This window comes from Phyllobates terribilis, unplaced genomic scaffold (genome assembly GCF_046119375.1).
Source record: "Phyllobates terribilis strain yellow unplaced genomic scaffold, ASM4611937v1 Scaffold_4__5_contigs__length_816908805, whole genome shotgun sequence".
NCBI lineage: Eukaryota > Metazoa > Chordata > Amphibia > Anura > Dendrobatidae > Phyllobates > Phyllobates terribilis.
In genome coordinates, this window is record NW_027362764.1 from 125669476 (window position 1) to 125681963 (window position 12488).

General features: G+C 44.7%; 1 protein-coding gene across 4 annotated transcripts in view; it reads left to right on the plus strand.

Annotated features, from left to right (window-relative positions):
• Window positions 1-12488, plus strand: part of PRKAG2 (protein kinase AMP-activated non-catalytic subunit gamma 2) — a 389933-nt gene that overhangs the window by 323394 nt on the left and 54051 nt on the right. For all 4 annotated transcript variants that reach the window (XM_073677718.1, XM_073677719.1, XM_073677721.1 and 1 more), the window contains one exon: window positions 9105-9156. In XM_073677718.1, the coding sequence (XP_073533819.1) occupies window positions 9105-9156 (52 nt within the window). The remainder of the gene's footprint in view (window positions 1-9104; window positions 9157-12488) is intronic.

Genomic DNA, 12488 nt, shown 5'->3' on the forward strand with positions numbered 1-12488 from the left:
GTAGCCGCACCTCTGGTGGCCAAGAAGCCATTGAGGCCATGAGTGGCTGAGATGAAAATAATTCTTTAATTTTTCAATTTCTGATTTAGTCTTTTCTACATACAGTGTTATGCCATGTATTGTACACATAACCCAAAACTGCTTCAGGAAACGAAAAACTCTTCCAAAAACTACACAAAGGAGAGTTTCCTAAAGTTGTTTTCACTCAAAAAACCTGTTGCTTTTGACCGCCTCTAAGAGCTCTGTTTGCACATCGTCTTAGCCCTCATTCAGACATCAGTGGTTTTTCTCCTATGCAAAAAAAAAAGACCAATCATCATCAGTGTTAGGACAGTGTGTTTCTTTTTACCATCAATGTTTCATCAATTATTTTTTTTGCTCTTGAGAAGTTTCCAGAGCTTCTCCTTGAAAATCAGACAGCACACGGGTTGTATCCAAACGCTGTCCAGTTTTTTTCATAGACCCATTGACTTACATTGGTAGGTTTGATCAGTGACTCAGATCAAAATTGGACAGTTCTCAGTGTTCTGCTGCGGACGACTTGGTCGGCAAAAATACACGGACATGTGAACAGCCTCATAGACTATAATAGGTACCAGTTCTCTCAATGAAAAATGCTAAAAACTGATGTCTGAATGAGGCCATAGGCAATTTGGACAATTGTGCTGTCAACCATTTCTAGAAGTTGAATACATCAGTCTGTGCAATTAGGATAGAGAAGGGGTTGCTCAGTTTATATTTATTTTAACAAATGTTTTGGGGGACAAGATTCTGCAGCATTTACTAATATATAAGTATTACAGAGGTACTTTGTATTGTAATGCTGCTGAGTTAATGAAAAAAGTGCAGGTCTTCAAAGTGCAAGTGCAGAACACAGTTGATAACACTAGGTGGCGCCGTTTGTAATTGTCAGCAATTTGCTTGTACTCAGTAAATAATAAAGGATAAGGGATTCTTTTTAGGAATTTTCTTTAGATCAGCTATTGTATTCAGCCACTTTTCTTATCATCTTTTCTTTTTCTTTTGCTGATGTACCTCCTTTAAGTTCATTTTTAATTTATATATTTATTTACTAGGTTCAATAAATGTCTGTCTGCAACTCTTAAAAAATAATGCGTACAAGGCACAAAATGATCTTGTGTCTGTAATATGACTGGACAGTATTAAAAGTGGCCATCATAGACATATCAATAATCCAGCCAGGCAGACTGATGGTGACTGACATCACAGCCATAATCCAGTGGTGTAACTGGAGTCCAATGGGCCCCGGTGCAAGATTTGGTCCAGGCCCCCCCTTTCCCATTCTGGTGTGTGTGTGTGTGCGTGCGTATATATATATATACACTGCTCAAAAAAATAAAGGGAACACTCAAATAACACATCCTAGATCTGAATGAATGAAATCTTCTCATTGAATACTTTGTTCTGTACAAAGTTGAATGTGCTGACAACAAAATCACACAAAAATCATCAATGGAAATCTAATTTATTAACCAATGGAGGCCTGGATTTGGAGTCACCCCCAAAATTAAAGTGGAAAAAGACACTACAGGCTGATCCAACTTTGATGTAATGTCCTTAAAACAAGTCAAAATGAGGCTCAGTATTGTGTGTGGCCTCCACGTGCCTGTATGACCTCCCTACAACGCCTGGGCACGCTCCTGATGAGGATGCTCCGCTCTCCACAGCGTCTCCAGACTGTCACGTCTGTCACATGTGCTCAGTGTGAACCTGCTTTCATCTGTGAAGAGCACAGGGCGCCAGTGGCGACTTTGCCAATCCTGGTGTTCTGTGGCAAATGCCAAGCGTCATGCACGGTGTTGGGCTGTGAACACAACCCCCATCTGTGGACGTCGAGCCTTCATACCACAATCATGGAGTCGGTTTCTAACCGTTTGTGCAGACACATGCACATTTGTGGCCTGCTGGAGGTCATTTTGCAGGGCTCTGGCATTGCTCCTCCTGTTCCTCCTTGCACAAAGGCGGAGGTAGCGGTCCTGCTGCTGGGTTGTTGCCCTCCTACCGCCTCCTCCACGTCTCCTGGTGTACTGGCCTGTCTCCTGGTAGCACCTCCAGCGTCTGGACAGTACGCTGACAGACACAGCAAACCTTCTTGCCACAGCTCGCATTGATGTGCCATCCTGGATGAGCTGCACTACCTGAGCCACTTCTGTGGGTTGTAGAGTCCGTCTCATGCTACCACGAGTGTGAAAGCACAACCAACGTTCAAAAGTGACCAAAACATCAGCCAGAAAGCATTGGTACTGAGATGTGGTCTGTGGTCCCCACCTGCAGAACCACTCCTTTATTGATGGTGTCTTGATAATTGCCAATAATTTCCATCTATTGTCTATTCCATTTGCACAACAGCATGTGAAATTGATTGTCAATCAGTGCTTCTACCTATGTGGACAGTTTGATTTCACAGAAGTTTGATTTACTTGGAGGTATATTCTGTTGTTTAAGTGTTGCCTTTATTTTTTTGATTAGTGTATATATATACACACACCTGGTCACAACACCTGCCACGCAGCCAGAGTTTGCTAGGTGTCACTGCTACAACGTAGCGCAATACAAGAGAAAAGAGGGTTTCATTACTTACGGCCAACAACAGAAAATCCAACACATTTGGAAATATTTGAGACTGTGTGTTGCAGGCCGTAATCATAGGAAATCAATGCGTCCAATTTTGTAATATGTCGCTGAGATTCCAGTATCGCATGATACATGTTGCTGTGTAGCCTTAGCCTAAGGTTACGTTGCCACGATGAATTTTTGATGGTGCAGATTGTCTGCACCTATTCGCTAAATTAGGTTATTTGCATTTTTATTGCATTTTTGAGACTGCGTTTTTTGTCTGTTTTTTTGTCAAGTCATGTTTAAATAAAGCTGCTTTGTTTTTCATACTTTCTGGTATTTGGCTTTGACAAAACTTTATTGATACAGTCATATGTGGATTGCATGCATTTTTAGTGTTTCAAAAGCGGAAATGCACTAAATACGCATGTGTATTTTTAGGCCGGTTTCACAGGTCCTGATATTTCCGGTACCGGAAAAAACAGTATCTGAGATATCCGTGTCTGTGTGAACCTGTGTGGCAACTGTGTGCCTCATCAGGAGCACACGTACCGGCGCCTGGGAATCAGCGGTACAGTTAGCACTGTTCCCAAGCGCCGGGTGATGAACGCTGCCCTAATCATTGTCCCCTGCAGGCACTGCGATCAGCACCAGCAGGGACAATGATGAGAGTAGTATTCTGCTCCCGCAGTGTCCACCTGTAAAAATAAGAATATATTTAAAAATCCATATACTGACCTGTCCTAAGTGTCCCCCGTTGTAATCCAGGCGACCGCTCACGCCGAGGAGCCAGGGAGAATGACTCCTGCAGTGAGTGACCCCCGGAGCTGCGCTCAGCGAGCGATGTCCTGTCACTCACTGAGCTCAGCGCAGCTCTGGTGTGGACACCGTGGGAGCAGACTACAACTCTCATCATTATCCCCTGCTGGTGCTGATCGCAGCGTCAGCAGGGAACAATGATGAGGGCAGCGTTCTGCACCCGGCGCTTGGGAACAGAGCTAACTGTATCACTGATTCCCAGGCGCCGGTACGTGTTACATGGATGGCATCCATGTGCGGTACGTGTTTACATGGTCCCATTGACACACAGTCAGTGGAAACACACTAACATGTGCGTGGACCCATTCATTTGAATGGGTCTATGTGTGTCAATGTCTCCAGTACGTGTGGAAACGGTCACAACCCATACCGGAGATACTGACGTGTGAAAGAGCCCTTACCTGCAGACTTTCTGCATCTAATGCAATTCTATGGGGAAAATCTTCACATAAAACTCAGCGTATCCGCAAGAGAAATTAACACTTTGTGGATTTCAAACACGCACCGCCGGTCAGTTTACGCAATATAAAGCAAAGCACAGTGGGCATGAGATGTCTATAAATCACATCCACTTTGCTGGATTTTGCGCTGCAAAAATATGCACCTTCAAAAACTTATCACGGGAACTTAAAAGGGTTTTCCCAGGAACAAAAGTTCATATTAATAATTGTCTGTGTCTGACCGTGTACGGAACATACCCCAGCTCCTGGGCAGGGGAGGAAGCAAAAGACAATACAGACATTACAGCAGGGGATCACAGAGGATTCATTTTGTGAGGTAAAATATTGTTTATTGTTTGAAAACAGGCAGTGAAATATACAGGGTCCTCGCTCCTCCTGCACCAGTCATCGACTTGTATTCAAAATGTATTTAATTGTTTGTGCTACGTATATATCCCTTTCACATGGAAAGCACCATTTAATGAATGGCGCTATAATAATTAATAATGTGCCAGGAAACAAAACTTGTAAAAGCCAAACGATGCAAAATGTTTAATGAAATCCAATTGCAAAGATAATTTTTAGCCCAAATCACATGCATTTAGGTTACAAAAACCCCCACAAAAATAGGTTGACACTGCCTTTAACCCCTTTCTGGCCCAGGGCGTATTAGTAAGTATCTGTGCCCTGGGCCTTATGGGCCTGATACGTATTAATGCGCCCTGGCGATTTCGCCCGCACACAAGGGGTGCGGGCGAGATCGCCGCCAGGTGTCAGCTGTAACAATGTGCAGGGAGTGGTCCCGAACCGCTCCCGGCACATTAACCCCCGAAATGCTGCGATCTAAATCGATCGCAGCATTCCAGTGGCAAGAGGAGGTAAGCGCTATACTTACCTTCTCTGCCGGCGTCCAGCGGCGTCTAAGTCCGGTCCCGGATGTTGCCATGGTGACCCGACGTCATCATGACAACATCCGGGACACCAGGAGGCAGGAAGTTACTTTGGTCATGCGCAGTGCACGACCAAAGCAACTTCTCCCTGTGCAGCGCTGACAGGCTGCATGGCATAGGGAACTGCTGCTCTCTATGCCATGCAGGCGATCAGGCTGCAAAAAGTGAAAGTCCCATAGTGGGACAATGTGAACAAGTAATAAAAATGTCAGAAAGTGGAAAAAAAAAAAATTGTAAAAATATAAAAAAAAAAATAATAATAAAAAACTAAAAATATATTGTACCCATAAATAAATAATCTTATGAAAAAAAAAATATATAAACCAATAAAAGTACACATATTTGGTATTGCTGTGTCCGGAACGACCTGACCTATAAAACTGTCCTGCTAGTTAACCCATTTAGTGAACACAATAAAAAAAATAAATAAAAAACGAAACATAAAACTATGTTTTATCATCATATTGCCAACAAAAAATGGAATAAAACGCGATCAAAAAGACGAATGTAAATAAAAATGGTACCACTGAAAACGTCATCTTGTCCCGCAAAAAACAAGCCGCCATGCAGCTCCAACGGCCGAAAAATAAAAAAGTTATAGCTCTCAGAACAAAGTGATGCAAAAACAATTCTTTTTTCTATAAAATAGTTTTTATTGTGTAAAAGCGCCAAAATATATAAAAAAAATATAAATGTAGTACCGCTATAAACGTACTGACCCGAAGAATAAAGCTACCTTATCAATTTTACCTCACGCAGAAAGGCATAAAAAAAACCTCAAAAAAACAATTCCTGAATTGTTGGTTTTTGTTTATTCTGTCTTCTAAAAATCATAATAGAAAGCGATCAAAAAATGTCACGTGCCCGAAAATTGTACCAATAATACCGTCAACTTGTACCGCAAAAAACAAGCTGCCACATGACTCTGTCGGCCGAAATATGGAAAAATTATACCTCTCAAAATATGGCGATGTAAAAACTAGTCTGCAAAAAAATGCGTCTTTTAGTGTGTGACAACTGTCAATCATAAAAAACCTCTATAAATCTGGTATCGCTGTAATCGCACCAACCCGAAGAATAAAGTCATCTAATCACTTATACCGCACGAGGAACTGCGTAAAAAATAAACTTTAGGGTTAGGGTTGTGCTAGGGTTAGGGTTGTGCTAGGGTTTGGGTTAGGGTTGTGTTAGGGTTGGGCTAGGGTTAGGGTTGTGCTAGGGTTTGGGTTAGGGTTGTGCTAGGGTTTGGGTTAGGGTTGGGCTAGGGTTAGGGTTGGGGTTAGGGTTGGCCTAGGGTTAGGGTTGTGCTAGGGTTAGGCTAAGGTTAGGGTTGGGCTAGGGTTAGGGTTGGGGTTGGGCTAGGGTTAGGGTTGGGGTTAGGGTTGGCCTAGGGTTAGGGTTGTGCTAGGGTTAGGCTAAGGTTAGGGTTGGGCTAGGGCTAGGGTTGGGCTAAGGGTAGGGTTGGGATTTTTTCAGAAGTAAAGAAAAAAAAAATGATGACGATATGGCGACTAATGTTGAGCGCAAGTGCTCGCCACTTGAGTTTGCATCGAGTGCTCAGGTATGCTCCGAGTATATTGGGTGCTCGAGTCTCCACCCCAAATGTTTTGCAGCTGTTATACAGCCAAAAAAACCTTGCGAGGATTGCCTGCCATGCACGAGCGATCCCCGCATGTTTTTTTTGGGGTGTCTAATAACCGTGAAACATGCTGGGCGGGGACTCGAGCATGTCACTCGAGCACCCGCGATACTTGGTGCATACCTCCGCACCCGATGCAAACTCAAATAGTGAGCACTTGCACTGAAGACTAATGACAACTTATTCAATATGATGACCTAATGTTAGCAAATTCTGTGTCGTACCTCTGGGTTCAAAATGTTCACTATACCCCTTGATAAAATCCTTGAGGGGTGTAGTTTCCAAAATGGGGTCACTTGTGGGGGGTTTCCACTATTTAGGAACATCAGGGGCTCTCCAAAGGCGACATGGCGTCCGCTCTCTATTCCAGCCAATTTTGCGTTCAAAAAGTCACACAGTGCTCCTTCCCTTCTGAACTCTGCCGTGCGCCCAAACACTGTATTTTCCCCACATATGGGGTATTGGCATACTCAGGAAAAATTTCACAACAGTTTTTGGGGTCCATTTTCTCCTCTTACCCTTGTGAAAATAAAAAAATTGGGGCTAAAAGATAATTTTTGTGGAACAAGTTTGATTTTTTTATTTTCACGGCTCCATGTTATAAACTTCTGTAAAACACTTGCGGGTTCAGGGTGCTCACCACACATCTAGATAAGTTCCCTAAGGGGTCTAGTTTCCAAAATGGGGTCACTTGTGGGGGGTTTCCACTGTTTAGGCACATCAGGGGCTCTCCAAACGCAACATGGCATCCGCTAATTATTCAAGCAAATTTTACATTCAAAAGGTCAAATGGCGCTCCTTCCCTTCCGAACCCTGCCGTGCGCTGAAACAGTAGTTTTCCCCCACATATGGGGTATTGGCTTACTCAGGAGAGATTGCACAACAAGTTGCATGGTGCAATTTCTCCTGTTACCCTTATGAAAATGCAAAACTGGGGGCCGCATTCTAGCCTTTGTATTAGTACGGCACAGGCTAGCACCCCCGGTTCAGCGCGGGCTCCAGCTGATCTATACAGCTGACATGTGCCCACAACAGCCGCGGGTGGAATCGTGATCCACCCGTGGCTGTTAACTAGTTAAATGCTGCTGTCAATCTCTGACAGCAGCATTTAACTTGCGCTTCCAGCAAGCGAGTCCTAGACCCCACCCATCAGTGACCCAGTCACGTGATCGCAGGTCACCGATGGGTTGGCATGTCCTGATTGGTATGAGCGCCGCCCAGTGGTCGGCGCTCATAGCAAGTGAGCATTTCTGCTGCATACAGGTTATCTGCTCGTCCCCTGTATGCAGCAGAGCCGATCAGGCAAGTGCTGCTACTAGTCTCCCATGGAAACTATAAAAGCATGCAAAAAGTAAAAAAAAAAAAAGTTTTTAAAAATCTTAAAAAAATAAAAAAATATATAAAAGTTTAAATCACCTCCCTTTTGCCCCATTCAAAATAAAATAATAATAAGAAAAGCACACACATATTTGGTATCACTGTGTTAAGTATCGCCTGATCTATCAATATAAAAAAAAATTAAATGCAATGAGAAAAAAAATTCTAAACTCCAGAATTACATTTTTGTTGGTCTCCGCAACATTGCAATAAAATGCAATAATGGGCGATCAAAACAAATATCTACCCCAAAATGGTATCAATAAAAACGTCAGCTCGGCGCGCAAAAAATAAGCCCTCACCTGGCCCCAGATCCCGAAAAATGGAGATGCTACGGGTCTCGGAAAATGGCACCATTTTTTTTTTCTATTTTTATTAGCAAACTTTGGATTTTTTTTTTCACCACTTAGACAAAAAAGAACCTATACATGTTTGATGTCTACGAACTCGTAATGGTCTGGAGAATAATAATGGCAGGTCAGTTTTAGCATCCAGTGAACGTGGTAAAAAAAAAAAAAAAAAAAACAACTGTGGAATTGCATTTTTTTTTGCAATTTCACCGCACTTGGAATTTTTTCCCCATTTTCCAGTACACAATATGGTAAAACCAGTGATATCGTTCAAAACTACAACTTGTCCTGCAAAAAATAAGCCCTCACACGGCCATATTGACCGAAAAATAAAAAAGCTATGGCTCTGGGAAGAAAGGGAACAAAAAACGAAAACGCAAAAACTTGAAAATCCCAAGGTTGTTAAAGGGTTAAGGTGATATCTCCCTGCTGTATACTCCCCGCTGCCACCGCAGTGTGTGAACCAGTCCTATGATGCCAGGATAAGACGCACAGCTGTGTCTACATTAAGTACCCGCATTACAGGTGTGCAGCTTTGTTGCGAGTATTTCCCACGCACACGTGCTGCCGTACTGACAGCTCGTACACCGGTGCTCACCAAGCGCAGGCGCACAAGCCCTCCCGTAGAGAATGACCCCCCACCAGTCCCCATAGTGACAGCCAGCGGCAGCTCTTGTTTGTGCGCTGCAAAAAAAGGGGGCGGAGCATCGCTTACTTCTCCCAACCATTGGTCAACACAGTTTATGCTACGAACTAATCACACTTCTAGTTTGTTGATAGCCCAATAGTCGTCAGCGTGGGAATAAGAGGCCCCGCCCCCGTGCAGACAGGGCTGTCCCAGTGCTGCGTGTAGAAGAGACTAGATTTGGTGCTGCCGCCGTCGCCGCCGCTGCTTCTCCCTCCTCCCCCTGTATGACTGCTCATCGCCTCTCTCTGCCTTCTCCCCACACAGGCTCAAGGCACCATTGAAGGCATGCTGGAGAAACTGGAGCTAGAAGATGAAGGTAGGAGCCTTCCCATTCCTGTACAGTGCCCTGTGTGCAGCTGCTGCCTGTCAGCACCGGCTCCCAGCCTGATGGATCTGCTCTGGGGCAGCAGCTGCCGGGTCCATGTTCTGCTCAGCAGGAGGCCCTGCCTGCAGTGAGGGCTGTGCACCTGTGGTGCAGGGGGCCCGGTGACCCTGCCGGGCACCTGTGGTGCAGGAGGCCCTGCCTGCAGTGAGGGCTGTGCACCTGTGGTGCAGGGGGCCCGGTGCTCCTGGTCACTAGATGATGGGAGTGCTCATCACCTGCCCCCTGTGCTCACAGGTGCAGTCCTCCTCAGGTGTGGACCCCGGCTGATTCCCCCCATCAGTGCACGCTGTGTATCTGTAGGCAGTATCCGATAATTTACTGCCCATTATGGGCTTGGTGAAATCGCCTGCACTAATCATAGCAGTTCTATCCTAATAATAATACTTATTATTAATTTTTAGTTATAAAGAACCAACATATTCCGCAGCACTTTACAATTAAGCGGGGACATGTACAGACAATAAATTCAATACAAGGAAAGACAGTTTAAACAGTTCCATTAGGAGTGCGGTCCCTGCTTACAATCTACAAGGAAATGGGGGGTGGGGGGGACACAATAGGTGAAAAGTGCTTGTTATTTCAGGTCTAGCAATTATAATAAATAGGGATTTTCATATAAAGCTGCATGATCCGGTCATCAGCCAGTATGTTTAAGTGCAATAATCAAGTATCGCGTGCATGGAGGATGTGAGTATCCTACAGGATGCTGAATAACGCAGTATATTATTAACCCCTTAACGACTGCCCATACATATTTTACTAAGGCACCAGCACAAGCCCCATAGGGGGTTCCATGCCGCTGTCCAGTGACCGCTCTAATCACTGTTTAACCTTTTGATTGCTGCGGTCAAGAGTAACCATGATGTAATCTCGAGGGCCTCTCCTTCGATCAGGTCATAGGGGTTGCAGTATGGAGCCCAGAGCTGCTGGTGCATTACGGCTGAGGCTAAATTGACACCTGGAGCAATGGAGACAAAATACAACTGCAGATGTAGTCTCGGGACCTGTAAGATGCAGCACATGGCAGATCGTGATTTTTGGCTGATTTGTGTGTTGCTGGTTGTAATTCTACCACGTCCACTATTTTTATGGTGTGATGTAGGCCCCGGCTTAGTCCTCCCCAATGGTTGCCTTCCCAATCTCAACTATACATGGCTGATAGAAGAGGGCAGTGATAAGTGGCGCTCAGACACACGTATCACCGCTCATCTCTGGGGTGAATAAGGATTACACAGGTTATGTTAATTAACCTGTTTGCACACCTGAGATGACTTGTGGAGCCCATGGTAACAGGACATTTTTACCGTACACATATTCTCATGCCGGCCCCACTGCAGGTCACACACTGAGCTGACGGCATCATGACAAATTATGATCGTGTTAGTTCAAGTGACGAGATCCAAAGTCTGGCTGGGATCAGCGGCTTTAATAAGCAGAAGAGAATACGGCCAATATATGGTAGTGTGCACTAGGCCTTTAGAGATGCACTGATGTAATTAGTGGAAAACCTTTCCCTTTATCAGTAAAGTGGACCCCAAATGGTGTAAAATACCAAACAAAGCAGTTTCCCTCCCTGGGGCCAGCGTTGACTCCTCACCTCTGCTCTGTCTGTGTTTTCACTGCAGCAGTGATGTCATGTCGACAGCGCTCATCACCTCTGTAGCCAATCGCTGAGCTCCACAGTTTGTACCGTGTACCTCAGCCAAGCCACTGTGCTCAGTGATCGACAGCATGCATCACTGCTGCAGCCAATGTGACGTCACTGCAACAGCAAAAACGTCGCGTTCTGAGCTGCACTGGATCCAGGGAGAAGGAGTACCTACTTTGTCTTGTATTTTAGAGCATTTGGGGTCCACTTTCCTGAAAGTCGGAAACTTGTCACCACTACGGTTTTGTTTTTTTAAAAGACCTTATGTCTCAACGATGATGTGCCTATGTATAGCACAAGACCACCAGTGATTGGCTGCAGCAGTGCTGTACACGTATATTACGTCATTACCGTGGGACAAGTGTAAAGACTGTCTGGGACCACCGGAGCGCCAGTGCCAGAGCTTTAGCTTAATATTGGTTAATATCGTTTTGTTCTGTCCCATTTCTTGCTGCTAGACAAATGTTGAATTTCCCTTTCATTTAAATTATATATTGAGTTGACTTTGTCGTCTGGCACAATGTCTGTGCATCACTGGTTTGGAGAAAGTAATCCAATAAGAACATCTTGGTTGTGTCTAATTGCACAGAGAGTTAAATGAGGCTGTGGGCTCTGCTACATCTGTTTGCTGTCACAGATCAGTAGACAGGAGTGTGAAGTGAGTATCCCGGCACCATGACAGACGTCAGACATTCCTGTGCTGAGTCCTGCTGGCGGAATAACAGACAGTCTTGGTTTCATCTGGCTGTCTTCTGTATGGCTCAGTCAGGGGCTGCGAGGAGTGTCGGTGTGCGGAGCAACGTCTGCCCATTGTGCTCCGCAGCCTGCTGGACAGCTCCTCTAATCTGCCAGTGGCGCAGTGATGTCAGAGCCGGCGTTATCACCAGCGGGATGTCTCTGCCGCTCCGACATGTCACAGGGTGACTAAGGGAAAGCCATGTAAATGTTGCTGCCACTTCATGGTTCACGCTTTATGTTCCTGGCGTACCCCTCCGTGTCATCGTTCTGTCTGTTATATGCCGGGGTGATACCAGCATGGGTTTATTATACATTAAAGGCCATAATGGCTCCTATGATGCCGCACATCCCATTATCATTTGGCCTCTAAGCTATAAATATAGATGCTTCAGTCATAGTGATGGACAATTGCTCATGGTGCAATTCCCCAATTTACTGCAGTATGGCAATGCTCTTAATTATAATGTCAAACTTTTTTTCCTCTTTTGTGGATTGGACGTCTCTCGGCTGTAGGTGGTCGAGGCAGTGAGCTGTGTACATGAAATGCATCCCCTTCCTCTGCCTCCATCTGTTGCAGTATTCTATTCCGTTACCCCGTCTGACAGGGCGCTTTATTTTCCTGCAGTAATGTCATGTGGCGGTCGCCCCAGAGCTCCTGTATATAATGCAGCATTTGTAGTTCTGATGTTTGTTCGGTTTTTTGTGGGTTTTTTTCTTGAGGCGGTCAAAATTGACATGTCTAGTGGGAAAAATTTTAGTAAATGCCCCTTCTTTGGGGAGATTTTTTTTTATTCCTGAAGCATTTTTTGGAAGATGTGTAGTAGTATTATTGTGTTTTGATGTACAAAGTTATTGATATAATTTGTTAATAAAAAAA